The sequence below is a fragment of the Mobula birostris genome, chromosome 11, assembly GCF_030028105.1.
Source record: "Mobula birostris isolate sMobBir1 chromosome 11, sMobBir1.hap1, whole genome shotgun sequence".
Classification (NCBI taxonomy): domain Eukaryota; kingdom Metazoa; phylum Chordata; class Chondrichthyes; order Myliobatiformes; family Myliobatidae; genus Mobula; species Mobula birostris.
Genome location: NC_092380.1, coordinates 40,018,692 through 40,046,451, shown reverse-complemented (window position 1 = coordinate 40,046,451; position 27,760 = coordinate 40,018,692). Strand labels below are relative to the sequence as shown.

At 43.1% G+C, this 27,760-nt stretch overlaps 1 protein-coding gene across 6 annotated transcripts in view; it reads right to left on the bottom strand.

Moving 5' to 3' along the window:
* madd (MAP-kinase activating death domain) overlaps nucleotides 1-27,760 on the bottom strand; it is a 275,897-nt gene that overhangs the window by 212,983 nt on the left and 35,154 nt on the right. For 5 of the 6 annotated variants that reach the window (XM_072272112.1, XM_072272113.1, XM_072272114.1 and 2 more), the window contains exons 2-4: nucleotides 22,699-22,914; nucleotides 21,283-21,861; nucleotides 8,454-8,757 (exon numbers count right to left, since the gene is read on the bottom strand). In XM_072272112.1, coding sequence (XP_072128213.1) covers nucleotides 8,454-8,757; nucleotides 21,283-21,861; nucleotides 22,699-22,757 — 942 coding nt within the window. In that variant the 5' untranslated portion in view covers nucleotides 22,758-22,914. The remainder of the gene's footprint in view (nucleotides 1-8,453; nucleotides 8,758-21,282; nucleotides 21,862-22,698; nucleotides 22,915-27,760) is intronic. The other variant, XM_072272117.1, reaches the window with a different exon arrangement.

The window sequence follows — 27,760 nt, the reverse complement described above, 5'->3', positions numbered from 1 at the left end:
CTTTTACTTTGTTCAAACAGTTTCTTTGTGAACTCGTGAGGGTTCTCAAAGAACGATTTTCTTGCCCCAGCCGACTCACAGGTGAAGTGTCGCCTCACCTGGAAGGACTGTCTGGGGCCCTGAATGGTGGTAAGGGAGGAAGTGTAAGGGCATGTGTAGTACTTGTTCCACTTACAAGGATAATTGCCAGGAGGGAGATCGGTGGGGAGGGATGGGGGGGACGAATGGACAAGGGAGTCGCGTAGGGAGCGATCCCTGCAGAAAGTGGGGGGGGGGGGGGGAGGGAAAGATGTGCTTAGTGGTGGGATCCCGTTGGAGGTGGCGAAAGTTACGAAGAATAATATGTTGGACCCGTAGGCTGGTGGGGTGGTAGGTGAGGACAAGGAGAACCCTATTCCTAGTGGGGTGGCAGGAGGATGGAGTGAGAGCAGATGTGCGTGAAATGGGGGAGATGCGTTTGACGGCAGAATTGATGGTGGAGGAAGGGAAGCCCCTTTCTTTAAAAGAGGAGGACATCTCCCTCGTTCTGGAATGAAAAGCCTCATCCTGAGAGCAGATGTGGCTGAGACGGAGGAATTGCGAGAAGGGGATAGCATTTTTGCAAGGGACGGGGTGATAAGAGGAATTAGGATAGCTGTGAGAGTCAGTAGGCTTATAGTAGACATCAGTAGATAAGCTGTCTCCAGAGATAGAGACAGAAAGATCTAGAAAGGGGAGGGAGGTGTCGGAAATGGACTAGGTAAACTTGAGAGCAGGGTGAAAGTTGGAGGCAAAGTTAATGAAGTCAACGAGCTCAGCATACGTGCAGGAAGCAGCGCCAATGCAGTTGTCGATGTAGCGAAGGAAAAGTGAGGGACAGATACCAGAACAGGTTTGGAACATGGATTGTTCCACAAAGCCAACAAAAAGGCAGGCATAGCTAGGACCCATACTGGTGCCCATAGCTACACCTTTAGTTTGGAGGAAGTGGGAGGAGCCAAAGGAGAAATTATTAACAGTAAGGACTAGTTCCTCTAGACGGAGCAGAGTGGTAGTAGAGGGGAACTGGTTAGGTCTGGAATCCAAAAAGAAGCGGAGAGTTTTGAGACCTTCCTGATGGGGGACGGAAGTATATAGGGACTGGATATCCATGGTGAAAATAAAGCGGTGGGGGCCAGGGAACTTAAAATCATCGAAAAGTTTAACAGCATGAGAAGTTTCACAAACATAGGTAGAAAGGGATTGAACGGGGGGGATAAAATCATATAACCATATAACAATTACAGCACAGAAACAGTTTAGGGGTAACATGAGGGAGAACTTATCAAGTCTATCAAGTCCCCCCTTAACCTTCTACACTCCAAAGAATAAAGACCTAATTTGTTCAACCTTTCTCTGTAACTTAGGAGATGAAACCCAGCCAACATATACATTATACATATATACATACACACACACACACACACACACACACTATACCCAGTACAGATTCCTGAGGCACACCGCTACACACCGTCCTCCAATCTGAGACACAGTTATCCACCACTACTCTCTGGCGTCTCCCATCTAGCCACTGCTGAATCCATTTTACTACTTCCATATTAACGCCTAACGGTTGAACCTTCCCAACTAACCTTTCGTGTGGAACCTTGTCAAAGGCCTTATTGAAGTCCATATAGACAACATCCACTGTTTTACCCTCAACTTTCTTAGTAACCTCATCAAAAAATTCAATAGGATTTGTCAAACATGACCTTCCATGCACAAATCCATGTTGACTGTTCCTAACTATTACACCCTCCTAACCTTCACCCACTTGTCTGCCTCCCGTGGCTCCGGTGTGACCACCTGCCTGTAACTTCTCTCTATCAACTCCTGACTCTCCCTGATAAGACGAAGGTCATGGAGCTGCAGCTCCAGTTTCCTAACGCGGTCTCTTAGGAGCTGCATCTCGACGCACCTGGCGCAGATGTGGATATCCGGGAGGCTTGGAGACTCCACTACCTCCCACATCCGGCACTGAGAACAACAAGCTGCCCTCATACTCATACTTCCCCCTCTCTTCAAACAGTGAAAAAAATGAATAACCAAACTCTCTTCGCCTCGCCCCTTTCTGCCTAAGCCCGTTCAGCCAAAGCCCTTAAGGCTTCACTCTGCTCCCGGCTCACTCCGCAGCCCGCAAACTTTGCTGCCCGCTATATAAGGCTGTGTTCCTTTTAAATCTTCCTCGTTTCCCTCCACGACGTCACACGCCTGCACAGTCCTGACGCTGATGGGAAAAAAACCGAAAAATTTGAAAAAGGCTTCCTCCACACTCCCGCTCCGAATCTCAGTCTTCTTTCTCCCAATTATACTCGAATCAGGATTTGAGTCCTTTTAAATCTTCCTCGTTTCGTGTCGAGTTATGCAGAAATGAGTTCAGTGGGGCAGGAGCAAGCTGAGACAATAGGTCTGCCAGGACAGGCAGGTTTGTGGATCTTGGGTAGGAGGTAGAAACGGGACGTGCGGGGTGTAGGAACTATAAGGTTGGTAGCATTGGATGGGAGATCGCCTGAGCTGATAAAGTCAGTGATGGTGTGGGAGGGTTCTTCTTCTTCGTTCATCTTCTGTTACTACATAGAGTAGTAAAGGTGGCTCCAGGGTCTGTGTTGTGTTCTTTGGGTGAGATGAGGGAACTCTGGGAGACCTCCAGCTTCTGGATAACCACATTTGCAGCAGCTATAGCTTGACCTTTGGCTCATAAGGGAAACTGAGAGGTAAGGTAGGAGCTACAGGGTGGTGGTCACCCCTAGGTTGCAGGAGCAGATACCTGGGTGACTGTCAGGAGAGGGAAAGGAAATAGGCAGCCAATGCAGAGTACACATGTGGCAGGTCCCCTCAATAATAAGTTTTGGATCCTGTTTGATGGGGTGGGGGGGGGGAACCTACTGAGGGAAGCCACAGCAACGAGGTCTCTGACACCCAGTCTGGCAATGTTGCTCTGAAGGGAAGGGGAGTAGATGCGCACTGCAGTAGTGATAGAGGGTTCTATAGTTAGAGGATTCTGTGGATGCAGTAGAGATACCTGGAAGGTATGCTGCCTCCAGGTGCCAGGGACATCTCAGATCGGGTCCACACCATCCTTGCCATCAGTGAGGGTAAGGGTAAGGTGATTTGGCAGATGAATGCATGGTTGAGGAACTGGAGCAGGGGGCAAGGTTTCAGATATCTGGATCATTGAGATCTCTTCTGAAGAAGGCATGGCCTGTAAAAGAGGGAAGGGTTACACCTGAACCCAAAGAGAACCAATATCCTTGCCAGCAGATTTGTTAGAGCTGCTGGGAAGGGTTTGAACTAATTTGGCAGGGGGATGAGAACCTAAGTGATAGGACTGAGGATGGAAGTAGAGGCAGTGTGTGGTGAGACTGTCAGATGGACAGGCAGATGATAGGACAAAATTACAGTTAGTGGAATGGGTTAAAGTATAACAGGGCCAAAATCAAAAATGATGATGAATACAGGACTGTAGGTGCTATATTCGAATACACACAGTATCCGGAATAAGATTGATCTTGTAGCACAGTTAGAGATTGGCAGGTATTATGTTTTGAGCATCTCAAAGTCATTGCTAAAAAATGATCATAGTTGGAAGCTAACATCCAAGGATGTATCAAAAGTTTAGGCAGGAAGGCAGAGGGGGTGGCATAGCTTGGTTGGTAAAAAATGAAATAAAATCCTTAGAAAGAGGTGACAGAGGATCGGAAGATGTAAAACCGTTGTGGGTAAACTGCAAGAGTGAAAAGACCTGATGGGAGTTATATACAGGCCTCCAAACTGTAGCCAGGATGCGGGCTACAAATTACAATGGAAGATAGAAAAACCATGTCAAAACGGCAATGTTACCATAGTAATGGGGGATTTCAATATGCAGGTAGATTGGGAAAATCTCTCTTAGGATCCAAAATTTCTTAAATTTTGGACTCCAAGAGAGAGAATTTCTAGAATACCTATGAGATGTCATTTTAGAGCAGCATGTGACTGAGCCCACTAGGGGATCAGCTACTCTGGATTGGTTGTTGTGTAATGCACCAGAATTGATTAACAGCTTAAGGTAAAAGAACCCTTAGGAGGAATAATCATCATATGATAGAATTCACCTGAAATCTGAGAGGAAAAAGCGAAAGTCAAATGTATTAGTGTTACAGTGGAGTAAAGGGAATTAAAGAAGCATGAGAGAGGAGCTGGTGAAAGTTGATTGAAAGGGGATACTAGCAGAGATTACGGAAGAGCAGTAATAGCTAAAGGTTCTGGAAGCAATTCTCCAAAAGTAGTAGTGGCATTCTAAAGGCAAGATGACACAACCGTGGCTGACAAAGGTAGTCAAAGCCAACATAAAAGCAAAAGAGGGCATATACCTTTCACACCCTGACTGATCAATAATCTGTCAGCCTTTGCCTTAAAAACAGCCGAAGACCTGTCCTCCACAGCAGACTGTGGCAATAGATTCCAGATTCACTACCCTCTGGCTAAAGGAATTTCTCATCTCCATTCTAAATGGACTTCTCTCTATTCTGGGGGTGTGTCCTCTGGTCCTAGACTTTCCCATCATTGAAAACATCCTCACCACATCTACTCTATCTAGGCCTTTAAACATTCAATAGGTTTCAGTCAGATACCACCCCCCGCCAAATTCTTCTAAGTTCCAGTGAGTACAGGCCCAGAGGCATCAAATACTCCTCGCATGATAGACCTTTCAATCCCAGAATCATTTTCGTGAACCTCCTTTGAACCCCCCTTCAATGTCAACACATTTTATTAGATAAGGGCCCTAAAACTGCTCACAACATGAAGCCTCACCAGTGCCTTATAAAGCCCCAGTATTACATCCCTGTTTTTATATTCTAGTCCTCTCGAAATGAATGATAACTGTGCATTTGTCTTCGTCACCACCAACTCAACCTACAAGTTAACCTTCAGGGAATCCTGCAGAGGACTCACAAGTCTCTTTGCACCTCAAAATTTTGAATCTTCTCCCTGCTTAGAAAATAATCTATGTTTTTATTCCTTCTACCAAAGTGTATGACCATACAGTTCCCAACACTGTATTCCATCTGCTACTTCTTTGCCCATTCTGCTAATCTGTCACAGTCCTTCTGCATCCTCCCTGCTTCCTCAACACTATTTGCCCCTCCACCAACAAATATGGCCATAAAGCCATCAATTCCATCATCTAAATCAATGGCATACAATGTAAAAAGCCGTAACAACACCAATGGCTGTGGAACACCATTGGTTACCAGCAGCCAACCAGAAAAGTCTTCCTTTATTCCCATTCTTTGCCTCCTGCCAATCAGCCAATGCTCTATTCATGCTAGCTTGCACAGAGCATTGGTTGATATTGGCAGGAGGCAATCTTCTTCAGCTTGCAGGGATAATTGCCAAGCAGGAGATTAGTGGGGAGGGACGAATGGACAAGGGAATCACAGAGGGAACGATCTCTGCAGAATGCAGATGGTGAGGGGAGATAAAAATGCGTTTGGCAGTAGCGTCCTGCTAAAGATGCCAGAAGTTGTAAAGAATGACATTTTGGATGCAGAGGCTTGTGGGACTTTTAAAAGATGTTTAGATAGGCACCTGAATGTAAGGAATTTGGAAGACAGGAGAGATTAGCTAGCCATTTGATTACTACTTTAATTAGTTTGGCATAACATTGTGGGCCGAAGGGCCTGTTCCTGTTCTATGTACCTTGCTGTATTGATATATGAAATGATCTGCATGTTTAGCATGCAAATAAAGCTTTTCAGTGTATCTCACTTCATGACAATCACTAAATAGTTTTTAAATGGTGAGGAACTACTAAACACTCAAAACATAAATTTGTTTGTATATTAGCTTAAGAGAAATAGAAAGGAGTGCCATGAAGCACAGCTTGTAAATCAGCTCATCAAGACAACTAACTAGTTAGCAAAACTTGTATGCACACCCTCTCTCATTTCCACGATCAATTTTGGATCCAATCTGAAATCCCAGAAGCTTACAGAGCATAAACTGACCACTATGGTGTGTTAAACCTTGTTATGGACTCCATTAAATGTGCCACTCTCTTCATCCTTCCTTATTCCTTCAAAATAATTAAATTAATTGATCCAGATGCAACTTTCCCATGGTAAATTACTAATGACGAAACCCATTATGATCATCTTTGATTAATTGCTGCCTTTATAAGTAACAAATACTAGTGGGCAATATTTTTCAATGATTTTTCTGGCGCTGATATTTGGCTGGTCTATAAATTATACTGGTAGCTCATTTACCACTGTCCCACAGAACGCTAATTCATTATTGTGTTCCGAACCTTTCACTCAGAACACTTGCAATTATACCTTAATAAACTTTAAAAAAAAAAATCAGGCCATTAGTCATGGGCAAACAAGTAACTCCATTTGGGCTCTGCATGTGGAGTACAGGACTGGTAATACAAGTTCCAGTTCTTTATACTGTTCTCTATACACAGTCCCAGCATAAATTCCCTTCACACAGTATGGGATGACCACTTCATCATTTTAGGAGATGTACTTAAGCTGCTGATTAAACTCTGAAGTCAGGGCTTAAGTTCTCCAACTATTAACATGTCTTGCACAATGTCTTGCCTGTGACAAAAGAAAGAACATTTCACAGAATTGTAACCACAGAGTCCAATCCAATGTAGTAGTATGCCAGATTGAAACGCTGTATAAATTACATTTATTTTGGAACAGACTGTATTACAGCACTATAAGACCATAAGAGAAGGAGCAAAATTAGGCTATTTCACCCATTGTCTGCTCTGCCATTTCATCATGGCTAATGCTTTTCCCTCTCAGCCCCAATCGCCTGCCTTCTCCCCATAACCTCCAAAGGGGGCAACGGGCCCCAAACTGCTCACAATACTTTGAGGAGTTTCACCAGTGCTTTATAAAGATTCAACGTTACATCCTTGCTTTTACACGATAATCCTCTCAAAATGCATGCTAACATTGTACTTGCCTTTGTCACCACCCACTCAACCTGCAAATTAGACTTTAGGGAATCCTGCACGAGGACTCCTAAGTCCCTTTGCAGCTCAGATATTTGAATTTTCTCGCCATTTGGAAGATAGTCTACACTTTCATTTCTTCTACCAACATGCATGACCATACACTTCCCAACACTATATTCCATCTGCCACTTCTTTGCACATTCTCCTAATTTGTTTAAATCCTTCTGCAGCCTCTCCGCTTCCTCAATGCTAATTGCCCCCTCTGGATCCTTGTGGAAGACCACTAGTCACTAGCAGCCAACCAGAAAAGGCTCCATTTATTCTCACTCTTTGCAAACTGCCAATTAGCCAATGCTCTATTCATGCTGGCATCTTTCCTGCAATACCAAGGGCTTTTAACTTGTTAAGCAGCCGTATGTGTGGTAGCTTATTAAAAGCCTTCTGAAAATCCAAGTACATATCAACCGATTGTCCCTTACCTATGCTGCTTGTTATTTCTTCAAAGAATTCCAACAGTTTCTAAGGAAAGATTTTCCCTTGAGAAAACCATGCTGACATTGGCCTACTTTATCATATGCCTCCAAGTACCCCGGAATACATCCTTAACAATCGACTCCAACATCTTCCCAACCACTGAGGTCAAATTAACCGGCTTATAATTTCCTTTCTTCTGCCCCTCTCCTTTCTTGAAATAGTGGAGTGACATTTTAAATTTTCCAATCTTCCAATCCTTTGATTCTTGAAGAGTCATTACTAATGCCTCCACAATACCTTCAGCCACCTGCTTCAGAACCCTGGGGTGTACACCGTCTGGTCCAGGTGACTGATCTACCTTCAGACCTTTCCAATCCCGCGGATAAGGAGGGCCGACTGTACTTATTCAGTTCGTCCGCCATTTCCTTGTCCCCTATTACTACCTCTCCAACATTATTTTCCAGCAGTCTAATATCTACTCTCCTCTCTCTTTTATATTTTACATATCTGAAAAACCTTTGGCATCCTTTTTAATACTATTGGTTAGCTTACCTTCATATTCCATCTTTTCCTTCTTTACAACTTCTTAGTTGCCCCAGATAGTTTTTAAAAACTTCCCAATCCTCTAGCTTCCCAATAATTTTTGCTCTGTTATATACCCTCTCTTTGGCTTTTATGTTGGCTTTGAATTCTCGTCAGCCATGGCTGCATCATCCTTCCTTGGGAATAATTCATCTTTGGGATGTATCTATCCTGCGCCTTCCAAATTGTTCCCAGAAACTCCAGCTATTGCTGCTCTGCCATTATCCATGCCAGTGTTCTCTTCCAATCAATTTTGGCCAGCTCCTCTCTCATGCCTCTGTATTTTCCTTTACTCTCTGTTATATGAGTACATCTAACTTTAGCTTCCCCCTTCTCAAGCTTCGCTTGAAGGGGGAGGATTCAGCAGAACTGTAGTTTTATTCAACAACACAGTAAGCAAAGGGAAATGCCCACTCCTCACCTTATGTTCCAGTAGAATGCAGCTGAGCACCTGCAGGCAGGGTTCAACTCCAAGAAGCTCGAGGGGCAGATGCAGAGGGAAATCCACCAAGGAGAAGCGGGCCACATCTGGAAGAGCAAAGGTTAGGGCTGGCTGGAGTTCATGGGGTAGTATCTCCACATCTACCCTCTTCTGGCCAGGAACAGGCACAGGGGAGTGCAGGAGCCTGTAGATCCAGGATTCAATTTCTCTCACGTCATGGAGGACGATACTGGACTTTTCATCCACTGTCAGAGAGCCAGTGAAAAGCCGCCACATAGTGTCTCTGAGAAAGAAAAGGAAAACCACATTATGTTACAGCACACAAAATAATTTCCATAGGTTGAAAGGAGAAAGAAAGCTTGAGCGCATACTAATTCCTTTCGACCTAATGAAAAGACAGAGACAGAACATCATAAAAAAGCAATAAAGAGCAGATAAGGAGGCAGAGCATGTGAGCTGATGAGGGTTACCTATCCAGGAATAAAACATGACCAAAGGACTCACTCTTGCTAGGTGTCAATAAGATTTCAACCAATTAATATGGAGTTGCAACCACATTGTGATTAAACAAATTGTAATTAGACCACTGCACTTTCAGATCCACACAACTCTAAATTATGGCTCCTAAAATCCATCCTTTTCTTTTAAGCTAACCACAATTAAACCAGCCTACATGCAGGCTTTCTGTGCTAATCAGTTCAGAAATCACCCGAGGATTAAAAAAAACAGCTTCAACTCACCATTGAGTAGATTATGAAATCACTAATGCCCATAGAGTGACAGCCCTCAGTGTAAAAAGCATGAATCCACCAAGGTAAATGTGAGTTTTGTGTAGACTACCAGGAGCAATCAGTCATGCACTCCTCTGCAGTCGAATGCCTCAATACTGATAGCTAAGATGGCAAGCAGTGAAGTGTTAAATGGAAGGTGCTGCTGTGGCAATGAATAAGGTATTAAAGACAGACAAGATGAAACTGTTCCAATGGAGACTGGTAGGAATTAGGAGTTGAATCCAGGAAACAGAATCGAAATCCTTACTGAATCCTGGAAAAGTAAAAGATCAAACCAACATTTCTTCTTGGAGAAAAGTAATCAGGGATTCAGAGAATGCCAGAAACTCCAAGTCTGACCAGTACTGATTATTTCATGTATGATCATTAGCCTACTGTGTAAGCCACAAGTCTTGTACTGACTTCCTACTCAAAATTCTGAATAAAGCTACGAGGTAGTAAAGTGGCACAGCTAGCTGAGCTGCTGCCACATAGATCTAGAGACCAAGTTCAATCAGAATATTGGGGGTCGTCTGTTTGCATTTCTGTATGTTCTCCCTCTGACCGTGTTGGTTTATCCAAATTCAATCAGAACGTTGGGGGTTGGTTTATCCAAGTTGAATCAGAACACTGGGGGTTGTTTGTTTGCATTTCTGTATGTTCTCCCTCTGACCGTGTTGGTTTATCCAAGTTCAATCAGAACGTTGGGGGTTGGGTTATCCAAGTTCAATCAGAACGTTGGGGGTTGTCTGTTTGCATTTCTGAATGCTCTCCCACTGACCGTGTTGGTTTATCCAAATTCAATCAGAACGTTGGGGGTTGGTTTATCCAAGTTCAATCAGAACGTTGGGGGCTAGTGTAGCCCCCCCTGGCCAGCCTCAGGGTCGCTCGGCTCACTGTCGTCTAGGGAGACAGCCCTCAGCCCCGCCACACTAGGTAATCAGTTTGTGTGGATGCTGTGTGATGTACTGCACCCCGCCCAAATAACAGACAATACACCAGATACGATTAAATGATTTACAGTTTATAGATATTACTGGAACTATATAATTAATAAAGAATAAAATATAAAAGGAAAATAAAAGGCGCCACACTTATCAAAGTTCAATCTCTACGTGCATAAACAGTTGGAGCTCAGGACCCTTCTTCTTTACCCTGCGACCCCTTGGACCACCTCGATCGGCCGCCTGGGACCAACAACGGTGGTCGACCAGACGCTCCACACGAGTCCGTCTCCTCTCCTCGCCGAACGCCCCGCTCGGAGACCGACCCTGTTAGCGGACTCCCAGCACCTGATCCATCCTCTGTCTCTCTCTCCCGCCTTCTCCCCCAAAACCCCACGCATACAATATCTTACAGATACATCAAAAACATAACAACTATCGCAATTGGTTCATCACATCTTCTTATCAGTAACGTGATTCAAACAATCTGCTAGCGGGAAGGACTTTCTCAGCAGTTAACTGAGAAAGAAGCCCTTTCAATTATAACATAACAAAGAAGCCATTTTAATTAGACTATGCAGTGACATAAAAAAAAAGAAACCCCCTTACACTAGCTTATCCAGGTTCAATCTGAATGCTGGGGGTTGTTTGTTTTCATTGCTGTATGTTCTCCCTCTGACCGTATTGGTTTATCCAAGTTCAATCAGAACGTTGGGGGTTGTTTGTTTGCATTTCTTCATGTTCTCCCTCTGACCGTGTTGGTTTGTCCAGTACACACATATCCCCAAGACGTGTGAATTGACAGGTTAATTGGTCGTGTAAATTGTGTTTAGTGTGCTTGGGAGTAGTGTAGAATCTGGTATAGGAATATGCAGAATAGAAAATCATTTATGTAGGATTAGTGTAAATACACCTTTGAATGTAGCACAGATGGTGGGCAAAGGGCCTTTCTCCATAATAGTATAACTCTACACTTCTATCTTGCGTAAGGTGACAATGGCACCTCTAACATAGGTGAACTTGACACAAGACACAAAAGTGCAGTTCGGGGCAGGGTGCAAGAGAGGAGTGCTCTTTATCAGGCTACAGGGATATTGGTCTATTTAATTTTCCAGGGTTGGCCTTACCTGGTGAGCCAGAGTTACTGCACCATAACATCAAGCGTCGCTGAAGTACCATCCCAAGTAGAAATGATACCCAAGATCTTCATTGTCCTGCCAATATTATTAAATTTAGGTTCTTTAACAATATGCCATCAGATCTAAGAGGCTGTCCTACAAAGGTAGCAGATTTGGCCCAGTACATCACAGGTAAAGCCCTCCCAACCACTGAGCATATCTACATGAAACACTGTTGTAGGAAAGCAGCATCCATCATTAGAGATCCTCACCACCTTAACTATGTTCCTTCCTCGCTATGGCCATCAGGTAGAAAAGTACAAGAGCCTCAAGACTCACACCACCAGGTTCAAGAACAGTTACCACCCCACACCCGTTAGGCTCTTGAACAAAGGGGTTAACTACACTCACTTGTCCATCCATTGAGATGTTCCCACAACCAATTAGCTCACTTTAAGGACTCATTACCCTGTTATTTCATGTTTTCATTATTTATTGCTATTTATTTATATTTGAATTTGCACAGTTTTTCATCTTCTGCACTCTGGTTGATCTTTCATTGATCCTGTTATTGTTACTATTCTATAGATTTGCTGAGTATGCCCACAGGAAATGAATCTTGGGGTTGTATATGGTGACGTGCAAGTACTTTGATAATAAATTTAATTTGAACTTTGACATTTAGAATTTCCCAAAGTCCCGTTATCCTTCATCCTCTCAAATCTTTAACAACAGGTCACCTCCCTAACTCAAGGATTCATTGGCAGACCAGTATAATTGGAATAACCAGTTTAGTTAGATCATCACAGTTCTTAACAGGTAGGGTGTACAGCAGTTGTACACAGTGAGTGTAAGAAAAACCTTACACTCAAAATTCATAAGATCAAGAGCCTCGCTAATCTGCAGCCCCCGCCAACCCCCGCAGCATTACACTGCCCTCCAACAATTAAAGATCATGGTTTAAGTTCCTGCAAAACATGGATCACTTTCCTTCTCAGGGACCATCTCCCAAAGACATACACCAATGAAATCCAATCAATCCTCTATGTTCCCGCACAGCCTTTGGTGGACTGAAAATCTGCAAGACAATGAGCTTCGTGCCCCAAGACCACTTGATCAATTATCCCAGCACTAAAGTCAAACCTACCCAACAGTGCCAACTTGAAACACATACCAAAAGATATTCTACTCTGCATTAGGTCATGGAAAGCAATTACCAGGTGGACAAAAATTATGATTCAAAGGTCCTGGTGTAAGGTTTCAACCCAAAACATCAATAATTCCTTCCCCAAATATTCGGCTCCCACCCCCACTCCCAAACAGATGTTGCTCAATCCACTAGGTTACTCCAATAGACTATTTATTGCTGGGAAAGATTAATAATCAAAGCCACACTAAAAAATGCGACAAACCCATCAACTGAAGGCTCACAAGCAAAGTGGAGAAGGAGCTCTCAGGATGGTACTAAAACCCATAGGAACAAGCGCCGCCTAAACAGTGGAAGGAACTCATCCCTGATCATAAAGGAATGCCCAGATCAAAATAAATAAAGGAACTCAGCCCACCAGCAGGGTCTAGAGAGAGATACATTACTCACTATATTGATTAAAGAGGGAACCACTATCATATACACGAGATTCCGTAGATACTAGAATTCCATAACACTGCACACAAAATGTTGGAGGAACTCAGCAGGGCAGACAGCATCTATGGAGTGGAATAAAGAGTTGACGTTTCGGACCAAAACCCTTTAACAGGGTACCTTAGGCAGACTTGCCAATAATGAGGTAGATTGACCAACTGCATCAAGCACAACAGTCTTTAGATTAGTTTCCTCCCAAACATTTTATTCTCAAATATCAGCAAAGGAACCTTAATGCTACTGTCCGTCTAATGCTAACATAGCTTAACAGTGAAACAGCAATTTAACAGTGAAGTACAGTTGAAAAAAAATGTTTGTGAACTCTTTTCAATTACCTGGTTTTCTGCATTAATTACTCATAAAATGTGGTCTGATATTCATCTAAGTCACAATAATAGACAAACACAATCTGCTTAGACTAATCACACACAAACAATTGTACTTCTTGTCAACACTGAGTACACCACTTAAATAATCAGTCTAAATTCAAAAAAGTAAGTGAGCCTCTGTGGTAATGCCTAGATTCAACAGCTATTTGGAGAAAGGCGTTTCAAAGAATTAAATGAGATTGGAGGTGTGGGTTGTCAAGGTGCCCTGCCCTATAAAAAAGACACACGAAGTCAGGTTACTGACAAAGCCAACTCTGCTCAAGAAAGATCTGTTTTTGTGCACAATGTCTCAATTAAAACAACTTTCAGAGGACCTTAGAAGAATTGTAGAGATGTATGAAGCTGGAAAAAGCTACAAAAGCATTTCTAAAGACCTGAATGTTCATCAGTGCACAGTAAGAGAAAATGTCTACAGAGGAAATTCAGTACTGTTGCTACTCAACCTAGGAGTGGGTGTCCTGTCAAGAGCACAACGTGCAATGCTGAAGGAGGTAAAAAAGAACCCAAGGATAACAGCAAAAGACCTGCAGAAGTCTCTACAACTTGTTCGCCTCTGTTCATCTGTCCATTATAAGAAAAATACTGAACAAGAATGGTGTTCATGGAAGGACACCATGGAGGAAACCACTGCTCTCCAAAAAAAAACATTGCTGCACGTTCCATATCTGGATGTTCCACAATGCTTCTGGAACAATATTCTGTGGACAGATGAGACAAAGGTTGAACTTTTTGGCAGAAATGCACCCTGACATGTTCGGAAGAAAAAGGGCACCAAAACCTCACCCCAACTGTGAAGCATTGTGTAAAGAGCATTGCGGTTTAGGGCTGCTTTGCTGCCTTAGGGACTGGACAGCTTGCAATCGCTGAGGGAACAATGAATTCAAAACTGTATCAAGATATTTTGCAGGAGAATGTCAAGGTAGCAGAAACTTAATAGAAGTTGGTCACCTGAAACTTAATAGAAGTTGGTCAAATTAAGAGTCCAGACTTTAACCCAAATGAGATGTTGTGGCATGACCTGAAGAGAGCTGTTCATAGAAAGATAGAACCATAGAAAATAGGTGCAGGAGTAGGTCATTCGGCCCTTCGAGCCTGCACCGCCATTCAGAATGATCATGGCTGATCATCCAACTCAGAACCCTGTACCAGCCTTCCCTCCATATCCCCGATCCCTTCAGCCACAAGGGCCATATCTAACTCCCTCTTAAATATAGCCAATGAACTGGCCTCAACTGTTTCCTGTGGCAGAGAATTCCACAGATTCACCACTCTCTGTGTGAAGAAGTTTTTCCTCATCTCGGTCCTAAAAGGATTCCCCTTTATTCTCAAACTGTGACTCCTTGTTCTGGACTTCCCCAACATCAGGAACAACCTTCCTGCATCTAGCCTGTCCAATCCCTTTAGGATTTTATACGTTTCAATAAGATCCCCCCTCAATCTTCTAAATTCCAACGAGTATAAGCCTAGTTTCATCATATGAAAGTACTGCCATCCCAAGAATCAATCTGGTGAACGTTCTTTGTACTCCCTCTATGGCAAGGATGTCTTTCCTCAGATTTGGGGACCAAAACTGCACACAATACTCCAGGTGTGGTCTCACCAAGGCCTTGTACAACTGCAGTAGTACCTCCCTGCTCCTGTACTCGAATCCTCTTGCTATGAATGCCAGCATACCATTCGCCTTTTTCACCGCCTGCTGTACCTGCATGCCCACGTTCAATGACTGGTGTATAATGACACCCAGGTCTCATTGCACCTCCCCTTTTCCTAATCAGCCACCATTCATCTGTTTTCCTCTTCTTGACACCAAAGTGGATAAACTCACATTTATCCACATTAAATTGCATCTGCCATGAACTTGCCCACTCACCCAACCTATCCAAGTCACCCTGCATCCTCTTAGCATCCTCCTCACAGCTAACACTGCCGCCCAGCTTTGTGTCATCCGCAAACTTGGAGATGCTGCATTTAATTCCCTCATCCAAGTCATTAATATATATTGTAAACAACTGGGGTCCCAGCACTGAGCCTTACGGTACCCCACTAGTCACTGCCTGCCATTCTGAAAAGGTCCCATTTATTCCCACTCTTTGCTTCCTGTCTACCAACCAATTCTCTATCCACATCAATACCTTATCCCCAATACCGTGTGCTTTAAATTTGCACACTAATCTCCTGTGTGGGACCTTGTCAAAAGCCTTTTGAAAATCCAAATATACCACATCCACTGGTTCTCCCCATCCACTCTACTAGTTACATCCTCAAAAAATTCTATGAGATTCGTCAGACATGATTTTCCTTTCACAAATCCATGCTGACTTTGTCCGATCATTTCACCGCTTTCCAAATGTGCTGTTATCACATCTTTGATAACTGACTCTAGCATTTTCCCCACCACTGATGTTAGGCTAACCGGTCTATAATTCCCCGGTTTCTCTCGCCCTCCTTTTTTAAAAAGCGGGGTTACATTAGCCACCCTCCAATCCTCAGGAACTAGTCCAGAATCTAAAGAGTTTTGAAAAATTATCACTAATGCATCCACTATTTCTTGGGCAACTTCCTTAAGCACTCTGGGATGCAGACCATCTGGTCCTGGGGATTTATCTGCCTTTAATCCCTTCAATTTCCCTAACACCACTTCCCTACTAATATGTATTTCCCTCAATTCCTCCATCTCACTGGACCCTCTGTCCCCTACTATTTCTGGAAGATTATTTATGTCCTCCTTAGTGAAGACAGAACCAAAGTAGTTATTCAATTGGTCTGCCATGTCCTTGCTCCCCATAATCAATTCACCTGTTTCTAGCTGTAGGGGACCTACATTTGTCTTAACCAATCTTTTTCTTTTCACATATCTGTAAAAGCTTTTACAGTCAGTTTTTGTGGTCCCTGCCAGTTTTCTCTCATAATCTTTTTTCCCCTTCCTAATTAAGCCCTTTGTCCTCCTCTGCTGGACTCTGAATTTCTCCCAGTCCTCAGGTGAGCCACTTTTTCTGGCTAATTTGTATGCTTCTTCTTTGGAATTGATACAACCCTAATTTCCCTTGTCAGCCACGGGTGCACAACCTTCCTTGATCGCAAGGTATCCGAGAAATAATGATGAATGAAACAGTTTTGTATGGAGGAATGGTCTAAAGTTCCTCCTCACCTTGTGCAAGTCTGATCAGCAGCTACAGGAAACATTTGTCAGAGGTTATTACTGCTAAAGGAGGTTCTACTAGTTATTAAATACAAGGGTTGACATACTTTTTCCAGACTGGACTGTGAATGATTAAGTGATGTGTTCAATAAAGACATGAAAAGTACAATTATTTGTGTGTCGTTAGTTTAGGCAGATTGCATTTGTCTATTATTGTGACTTAGATGAAGATCAGACCACATTTATGATAACTAATGCAGAAAACCAGTTAACTGAAAAGGATTCGCAAAATTTTTCTTGCAACTACATCTTGGTCTGAGCGGACCGGCCAAACCTCACACTAGCTACTAGTGAGTCTTACTAATGAGCAAAGGCCACTTTACAGAAGCCATCAACTGTACTATCAGTTGGCTGATAAGAGCAGAATGACTGGGTAATAAGTAATTACATAGAACATCCAAATTTTTGAGGACAGGACACAGTGTTGGGTAGCTTCCAGTATTGTAACTGCACAGGAATAGATTGGTCAGAAATGTAGTTAGTTTGGGAGTGCAGATTTTCTTTATTACAGCCCAGTGTACTCTGCTGTATTCAGTCTCTGCTCTGCTTGTTGTTATCACATGGAGTGATGCTCAGTAGGAAGTTGAGGTGGATCATGTACTTATTGCAAAAGTTGGTTGTGAATGCTTCAACTTTTATTTCAAGTGGTTGAAGATGGATATCTTCTTTGTCCCTACCTCCCATCTGTTTAACTAATTACCATCACTCATGATTGGATGTGGCAAGACTCCAAAGCTGTCATCTGATTTCTTAATTATGGAATTGCTTAACTTCGTCTATTGAATGCTGCTTAGTTCAAAATAACCCATGTTACAGCTCCACCAGGTTGACTCATTTTTAGATACATTTGATCCCACATTCACTAAGCCTGGGCTGCTCCTGGACTACAACAGTAGAAACTTATGGTTCACATCGTGGTAGTCTGTTGATGGTCTCTCAAATATATTCAATTTTCAGTTATCACAGAGCTGCCAGACAGTCAAAACAACAGAAACAAGCTCATTGGTATTCTTCAGGGTTAGTCACTAAGTTGTCCCCGCCTGCTTTGGCTGACTTGTGCCACTAGATTCATAGCAATATGATTAACACTAATTTCCCTGGAAATAGGACATTCAGTTATACAAGCTGCCAGACAACAGCCCATGACCATCTTCACAGAGCAACAGGTATCAGTCTCAATTCAAACTTTACAAAAAAAATAAGAGAAATCTTGAAAATTAAAGTGACAAATGACAGTCATAACTGAAATTTGCTCTACCTAGAGTTAAACAATATTTCTAGAATGCTGAACAATTGAGGAGAGTTGCATTCAGGAAAGGAAAATAGTTGGTAGTGACTGAGTGTTATATCACCAAAAGGGAAGGTAAAAAAAGTACCATCATACTGTAACCAGAATTGCTGATATTAGCTGTGATGTGACAAGGACAAAGGCTTCATCAATGGCAAATTATACAAATTGCAGCAAGTGGAGCTCTCCCAGGAGCGTTCTGTCTCAAGAGTCTGCTTTCTCAGCAGTTCAAGTTACAAAAATAAACAAGCTGATTCAACAGCTACACTGCTCCATCAATCACACTGGAGCAGGGCAAAGCTACATGACTGGCAAACTTCCAAACCAATGCACGTCACACACCCAAGAATTTTAAACTAGAAATAAAATTTAATGTTGGGAAAAATTATTGTTTTAGTCATTTTGGTACACTATTAGATTATCCTAAGATGCCAGCGATGGAACTCAGATGATGTTGCCCAGTCTGGCCTCTTTACCACATCAGTTTATCTGGTTTACCACTCAGGTAAAATAGCAACAGGGTCGGGAACATCAATGTCCATGATCAGCAGTGACTAAAGAATATCAATGCCTGCTGTGCTGAGCGTCCTGTGGGACATGGTTGACATGATCTGCACATAAGATTTATTGAAAAAAAAACAATAACAAAAACAGAAAGTGTTTGATGCATTCAAATCTCTGAAATGAAAAAGTGCTCACATTTCAGAACTAGAAAAAAAAATAGACATAAACAGGATTTAAGATGCACCTACTGCCGCAATGATGCCACACTCAGGTTGGAGGAGCAACACATTATATTCTGTCTGGGTAGCTTCCTACCCGGTGGCATGAACATTGATTTCTCAAATTTCCAGTAATTGCTCCCCCCACCACCATTCCAGTTCCCCTCTCTCACCTTATCTGCTAACCTGCCCACCAACTCTCCCTGGTGCTCTTCTCCCTTCCCCTTTCTCCATGGTCTTCTGCCCTCTCTCATCAGATTCCCCCTTCTCCATCCTTTATCTCCTTCACCAATCGACCTCCCAGCTCTTAACTTCAGCCCTCCCCGTCTCCCAGTTTCCACTTCACCCCTCCCCGTCTCCCATTTTGTACTTCTTCCTCCCCTTTCCCCACTTCTTGCTCTGACTTCTCTTCTTTTTTTGTGTGTTTCTCAAATTTCCAGCATCTGCATATTCCCTCATGTTTAAAATGCAGAGAAAGTTAGTTGGGTAACAAAGTGAAGCTATGTCACAGGGTAAATGGTACTCAAGATTAAAGAACAAAATTAGTGACAATGCGCAAGTACAGAGGTGAAAATGCAGAAAACTCTGAATTTAATAAAGGATGCTGGATCTCTGAAAAAGGACAAAACTGGAGATGCTAACTATTAGAAAATATTGAATATAAACATGCCCAAAGTACTCAGATGGAAGATGAGGTGCTGGTCCTTGAACTTCTGTTGAGATTTGTTGGAATGCAGTAGGAAGCAAAAGAAATCATTAGGTAGAATGAAGAATTCAAGTAAAAAGCAACTGGAAGGTCAAGGTCATGCTTGCAGAGAGGATCTGTATAGCAGTCACCTAATCTGCGTCTTGTTTCGCTTTGTGGAGGAAACGACAACATGGGCACATACACTCAGTGGCTACTTTGTTAGGTACAGGAGTAGAACCCAGTGTGGTCTTCTGCTGCTGTCACCCATCCACTCCAAGGTCCAACATGCTGTGCATTCAGAGATGCTCTTCAGCACACCATTGCAATAACAAATGATTACTTGAGATACTGTCGCCTTCCTGTCAGCTTAAACCAGTCTGGCCATTCTCTTCTGACCTCTCTCATTAACAAGGCATTTTTGCCCACAAAACGGCTACTCACTGGATTTTTTGCACCACTCTCTGTAAACGCTAAAGACTGTTGTGCATGAAAACTCCAGAAGATTAGCAGTTCCTGAAATAATCAAACCACCAACAATCATTCCATGATTAAAATCACCTAGATCATTTCTTCCCCATTCTGATGTTTGTCTGAAAAACAACTTGACAATGCCTGCATTCTTTGATGGATTGAGTTGCTGCCACATGATTGGCTGATTAGATATTTGCACTAATGAGCAGTGTATAGGTGTAACTAATACTGTGCCCATTTAATAGCATAATAAATAGGAGATAGTATAAACAAATTGCTTTACATGGGCCATGTGTTTAGGGTTTTGGGCACTGATAAGGGAGGAGATTAAAGGTATGTGTTAGCTGCAACAGCACATAAAAGTACTGACACAAAATACGCTGCAGATGCTGGGGTCACAGCAACACTCACAGCATGCTGGAGGAACTCAGCAGGTTGGGCAGCATCCGTGGAAACGATCAGTCAATGTTTCGGGTTGGAACCCTTCGTCAGGACGAAGGGTTTCTGCCCGAAGCACTGACTGATCATTTCCACGGATGCTGCCCGACCTGCTGACATAAAAGTACTGAGCTGGGTATGGGTGGAGATGGGAGAGTAAACCAGGGTATCCCAGACAGAATGGTCAATTAGAATGTTGAAAGAATAAGGAAGAAATTGTGTTTCTAGATAGAGTGTTGAAACTTGCGGAAAGTGATCTGAAGAGAAGAGCTGGTAAGGAAAGGAGAAATACTATGCCTATTATAGAAGTCAGCAAAAAAAAAAATCACAGCCATCAACCCTGATGTAACTCACAGTTGAGCAAAGGGGATATTGGCAAGTCAACTGACTTTGCTAGAACAGATGCAGGAAACTGGGAGAATAACTTTTCCTTGCCACCATATCAATTACAGATTTAATTCTCCATAATTCTACTGCAAAGTGTGAACACCACTGCAGTCCTTATACAAAGTGAAGATTTCTCTTCACAAATAGTACCCTTAACTGTGTCTATGTAGAACTACCAATGTTTTAGATGGGATAAAGTTAGAATATACCAAAACTGGGCAATGGACAATGATATCCCACACAAGTTTAATTCTATTCCTCGTTTCTCCTTAACCCTTATGCTAGCACACAGCAAGAGCTCAAATGGAATGTAAAAGTTGTGTCAAAAGCAACATTAACACCCCAGCCAGTGATGCTAAGAAGTGTACCATAAACTGAGTAGGCCTCCTATCAACTGTTCCAACCTGCAAGTCACGTTTTAGCAATGTACACCTCTGTCCCAATTTCTCTTTGCTTCTTTGATAGCAATGAATAAATATATTTAACAGAACACAACACCATTTCCAATGCAACAAAGAATCTGCTGGAAGAGCTCAGTGGGTTAGGCAGCATCTGTGGGAGAATAAAATTGTCAATGTTTCAAGTCAAAACCCAGGGCTTCAACCCAAAACATCAATGATTTCTTGACCCCCACCTCCCCCACAGGTGCCTGATTTATTGAGTTCCTCCAGTTTGTTGCACCAGATTCCAGAATCGCCAGCCTCTATGTGCCACAATTTCCAATATACTGATTGGTAAATACACACACTCACCTTTGGATGCCTTTCAAGCTTCCTGCCTTCTTAATAAGCAGGCGCTCACTGCAACAGTCCACCAATCGCTTGAGGGTGTAAAGACATTCACGGAAGGTAGAGAAGAATGGATAGTGGCTGAGTATGCAGAGTGAAGTTAGGGTATTGTTCCGTGATCGATTCCCACTCTTCAGATGGGATTTCATCCGGGGCGAACGACTGATGTCAGGGGTGGAATCAGCACTATGCGTGGCCAAGGATGAGCCACTGTCGGAGTTATTATGGTCATCCAGTGTCTCTACGGCATTGCTCTTTGGGCGCTGCGGCCCCCTGTCTGGCCTGTCCCGGCTTCGCTTTTGGAAGGAGCGGTAAAAGTTGACACAGACCCCGTATCGAACCACTCCAGTGTCCTTGTCCGTCAGAGTGAAAACAAAAGAAGTGTCATCACGCAAGCTGGTGCGTTTCTGCCGCACACTGAGACATCCCTCAGGCTGGCAGAAGAAGACTACGTCTGGAGGGAGGGGAAAGTCATGGTGATCTTCCAGTGGATAGCGACGCAGCAGCTCAGGAGTCTGAGCAATACTATCACTGCTGGGTTGCCTGCAAAGACAAGATAAAAATGAACAGTTCTATGAGTCCTGCAACAATCAGTCTGCAACACCCCCGCCAGAGATAATGCTGCATCTCAAATATGTTCCAAAAATAACCACACGTTTCCACTTGAGCCCAGACATTCCACTACTGACTGCAGCAGGGCCACCAATCACCCATCACAAACAGCCATGGAGTTGCCACGTTTCTTTGTTCCTCCAATGCCCCAACCCCCAGTCATATTGGCAATATCAAGTGCATGGCAATCCATTACCAACAAGGCAGCAACCTGCAATGCCACGTAAGCAACCATCATACAGCAAAATAATACCATGAAACCCATCCTGTCACAGTGCTGCTATGCCCTATATACACATAATAGCACTGAACATCATTTAGCAGCCTTGGTCTGTCACAATCTGCTTCGACAGCAGATTGTAGATTCTTTGCCCCAAGAGCATACTGCGGCTGGTGATGAAGGCATACTGAGAAAAGCAAATCATCAAATGCCAGAGAGGAGGGCATAGGCACAATTAGTAAAACCACTCCAACACAAGCTTCTGACTCCAGCAATCAGCAAGATGATTTCCAAGAGCTTTTCCATGAAATTCTTCACATTCAGATACTTCCCAAGTAGTTATGATATAGCAGGTAGATATTACTTATTTTCTTCTTTGAGCCCCAAAACATCTATAAGTGCTTGGGAACAATGGCATTTGGCTCCTGCCACTAAGCACTGGAACGTCAACATCTGGCTCTCATTGTTATGTTTCCCCTCACCCCCAAATTGGAGGAATCCAACTGCCAGAGCCCCAATCCCACCACAAATGTTGCAGGAATCATTACCTGGCACCAATGAAGACCAGGTAGTCCAGTAAGCGAGGACATGCTTTCTTTTGAAACATCCTCTCCAGCCCCCCACTAGGTCATTGCACCTGGTCAGAAATCAGCACCTGATGGTAGAAGCACATCTGACGCCAACTCTCTACCAGCAACTGATGTAGGCGAAGAAACCCTGTATCACAGCCTATAAAAGATCTCATATGGAACAACACTTGGAATCTGCAAAACAAGAAAGCAAATCTTGTTATTAGGTATCACAAAAGATGATCCCACAGCAGCTTAGAAAGCATACATCACACTAACAGACACCGAGAGTCCGATAACGTTCAAGTTTACAGAGAAAATCATGACAATGGGTTAATTACTCTTTGGTGAATTGCCTCTGAGCAGCACGATTGCTTTCTCAGCAGGAGGTTGAGTGACAAGTTCTCCACAATGACCAAAATCCACTTCCAAAGCTTGTGCATAAAACTAGACTTTGATCATTTCAATTGTGGATCTCCGATGGGAAGATGACAAACCAGATCATGCCATACAGATAGATGCCTTTGTGTCAGCGCATACGCAGATGGGTGCCGGGGTGACTAGTCAAAAAACTAACCTTCCACAGGGTTGGTATATTAAGCAGATGTGTCCTGTGATAATTCCAGTAGGGACAAGCAATGTGCCAATGCTTCATTTTGAGAGTATCAGCCTCAATTAGCTGTTTGGACAGTAGGTTCCAAATTCCAACCAACTTCTGGCAGAAATTGGCCTTCCACAGATCCTCTCTAAATCTCCTTGCTACTATCTACCCTACTTATGCCCATCACAGTTCTACATACTCCTTATCAGGTCGCTTCTCACACAGTCTCCCCTGCTTCAAGGAAAACAAACCTAGCCCATTTGGTCTCTCTTCAACAAGCTGAGGTTTATTGCTGAAACAATCCATCCCAGGCAATACCCTGGTGAATTTCCTCTGCATCTCCTTCGATAAGTGAAGCTATCAGAACTGGACACTGGGGTGCAAGCCAGTAGCTCCCTGGATGTGGCAACCTAAGTGGACTAGCTGTTAAGGAAGATCTGCAGCATGCTTGCTTTATTGGGGGGGGGGGGGCATTGATTACAAAAGTCAGTAAGTCATGTTACTTCAATTAGGCCACACATTTGGAGTATTACACACAAAATGCTGGAGGAACTCAGGTCAGGTAGCATCCAGGGAGAGGAATAAAGTCAACATTTTGGACCAAACCCTTTGTCCAATCCTGATCAAGGGTTTTGGTCTATAACGTTGACTGTTTATTCATCTCTATAAATGCTGGCTGGCCTCCAGCATTTCCTAGGATGAAATGTCAAAACTAGAGCAGATTTTAGGTGTGAGGGGGAAAGTTTAAAGGAGATTTACAGGGCAGTTGCTTTTAAGATAGAGTGGCAGGTGCTTAGAATTAGTGGAAGCAGATACAAGAGCAACTTGAAGAGAAGATGGCGACGTGACGCAGCGCGCAGCAGCCACTCCGGAATGATATCTGTTATTTGTTAAATAGGATGCTGTGCACAATCCTGATTTGATGGAGACGGACGTGAGAAGCACGGAGGAACATCTGGAGAAACTTCTGAAATGCCTGTTTCGCTGCCGCTGCTACTGTGCAATCCAGAATCTCCTGAGGGGAAGGCCCCGAATCCTCGGCTTTGCCTGTTGCTTGGCGGCCAGGGCCGGGGTCGAAGCGCTCAGTAGAGGATGGTGCTTGGTGCTCGGTGTCGGAGGGCTGGTCGGAGGCTCAAAGTTTTTGGACGGACTCAGAATCGGCTGTGGTCGGGTGCTTCCAGCGTGCTGCATCGGCAAGTTTGCGGCGCTGGAGGTTCATGGCAGGGAGAGTTTTTCTTCCTTCTTCCGTCTGTGTGAGATGATGGGGCTATTAGGACTTTGAGACTTTTTTTTTTACCGTGCCCATGGTCTGTTCTTTATCAAATTATGGTATTGCTTTGCACTGTTGTAACTATATGTTATAATTATGTGGTTTTTGTCAGTTTTAGTCGGTTTGTCTTGTGTTTCTGTGATATCATACTGGAGGAACATTGTATCATTTCTTAATGCATACATTTCTAAATGACAATAAACAAGGACTGAGTGTCCTCATAATCTAATCTAATATGTACAAAGCAGGTACATGAATAGGAATAGAAATTGGAAATATATAGAGTATATGGAAGCAGAAGGGTTAAGTTTAATTTGGGACTGTGATTATCTCAGACACTGTGAGCTGAAGAACCTGTACCTGTACTGTTCTACAGTATATTCTATGCATCCAGCTGATGCCTAAACGATGCTTTATAAAGCTGTACCGTGAACTCCCTACTCTTAAATTCAAAACCCCCTGAATAAGCAAGTTTCCCATCTGAATTCTTCATCATCTTATCTAAATATGCTGCCAACTTCAGCAATCCTTGGTCTTATACAATAAAGTCCTGTTCTTCAGAACCTCTCATTCATTGCCTAGTTTTTCTGTCCTCCAATATTACAGCTAGCAGCAGTGTTTCAAAGTTTCAACATACTTTTATTATCAAAGAATGGATAAGTTATCTAACTTGAGATTTGCTTGCTTACACATAGCACAAAGCAAGAAACCCAAAAGAACCCAATGTAGAAAAAAAAGACTAACACTTAATGTGCAAGAGAAAGAGGGAAAAAAACAACAAATTATACAAATGACAGAAGCGAACAACTGTTCTGAACTAAACTGAGCCCAGAGTGGGCCCAAAGCCACTGTTTCAGCTCATCATATTAGCAGGCACAAAACACAGCAGATGGGGCAGTCTCCACAGCCTCAGCACCATGGAGAGAGGAGTGAACATCACGGAGAGCGAGCAAAATCCCAACATCCTGTCTTTCCAGTCTATCTGGGCCGGCATTTATAAATTATAAACAATGCCCTAGGACCCGGGCACTGCTGCAGCAAAAGGCTCCAAACCTAGACCATACCACCCAGTGACTTGTCTTCAGCCCGAAGTCACTCTCAAATTCTTCAAATCAGCTCGCCCCCCCCCCCCCCCCCAGAGTGATCCAACCTCACACCCGGCCAGTTGTGCGGGCATCGGAACTCCTCGGCCTCAGCTTCTCCTCTCTGAATGGCTCACTCTCTCTGTGTCCATTCTGCAATGCACCAGCACAGCTCACCTCGAACTCACTTCACCTTTGCTTGCCTCTTCATCGTTTGTGCTGATAGTTTCCAATTTACTTCAAATAAGGTGTTATCAGTAACACAGTTAGTTGAATTTCTTATCTTCTGAACTACCAGTAAGCTGAAAAAGGATCTTGTGCTTTCTTGTGTTACATGCTTCATGGATATCTTGTGATTGTCTTATGAGGATGATGTAATGGTCTTGCGGAGGTCACAAGATGTAATTTTCCCACCGATGTGAGGTCACGTGATGACCTGTTCTCACCAGGTATATAAGTGTAGACCCCTGGTGACGCAGTTGGTTTTCAGTTAGATCGTCAAATACGCCGCTACGCTGCTTATTAATCTCATGACGCAGTATAGTTTTAAAATGGAGTTTTACTTTCTATTGTAAGGTACAGAAGTGCTGGGCTGGCAGTTTCACCAACAGCTGCCAGGATTGTTGATGTACCTTTTCAGTAATATTGGAGAGTGAAGACAGGAACATGAAGGAGTTCGGCTGATTTGGATAGGATCGACCCTTATTGAATTCGTTCAAGAAAAAGTGATCTGCCTGATATAGCCTCTGCTAAAAGCAGCAGAAAAGGCTGTGCACTATCTAGTATCCAGAGGGAAACGTCAGTGCCTTTAAACCGTTTTATTTCCGTCATCATGAATCCTGTGGACAAGGCAGGTTCCGGCTGGGATCGACAGTGACGTCATGTCTTCGAGGAGTTCTTTACTTCAGGAAAGACTCTCCTATTTGACTATATAAATCTCTTGGACTTTCTAATTTACCATTCTACAAACGTGTAAGAACTGTGTTTGAATTTACCACTTTAAGAACTGTTTTCGCACTTACCACTTTAAGAACTAGTACTGAATTTGGCGGTTTGTTAAATGGCCGCATAGCAGTTTACTTCCGGTTAAGGTTTTTCGTTTGTTTATCATTTTACTAATTTTGAGCTGAGTTTAATAAAGTTTATTTGTTTATAGCACCTGACTCATTTTTATATTCATTGCTGCCGGTCACGTGACACCTGGTGTATATGACGAATTAACTCTTCTCGTGCTTCCAGCCGAGTATATGTATTGATTTTAACCAATGTTCCAAAGACAAACTCTGCCATCTTCATCATGGATGATGACTAGGCACATCTGGTATTATATATACCCCTGTCGTCTATACCTCCTGATGGGCAAGTCCTCAACAAATCAGGATTCCACTCTTCCACCTTGCTTACAATCAAATTCCAGTTCTAAATTTCGTCTTTGTTAAAATTCTTATTTTCTAGTCTTATTTTAATGACTTCTTCACCAGGCAATCACAAAAGCCATTGGTGTGGCATAGTAGTTTTGAGCCGTCAAAGTCAATCCTACTGCAATTATGAATGCAATGTTCTGCTACAACCATTTTCTCCAGGTAATCCAAATGGATACACCTCCTGTGCTCCTTAATGCAGGTTTTCACTGCGTGTCCCATCTGGTCAATATACACTGCTCTGCAATCACAAGGAATCCTGTAAACGCCAGCCATCCTGAGTCCCAGGCCGACTTTGACCCATATAAGCTGGGATTTGAGCTTCCTTACGGGTTTATGGATCGTATTAATTTGGTATTTCTTCAGGACCCTGGCAATCCTTCTAGAAACCATGCAAATATAGAGAAGACAGGCGGTAGTGACGGGTTCCTCTTCATTGTTAGGTTTCCTGGTTTTTCTGTTGATGTCTTTTAAAGGCTTGATTGACTTCCTTCTATAGCCATTCTGTAGGAACGTCATGCGTAATTGTCTTCCTTCCTCGAGGATACTCTCCGATTCAGAAATAGTTCTTGCACAGTTAATCAAAGGAGAAAGAACTGCTTGTTGGTGGCTGCTATTGTTGAGGTAGAAGTCCGTGTGAGTGGGCTTCCAATAGATGCCATGCCTG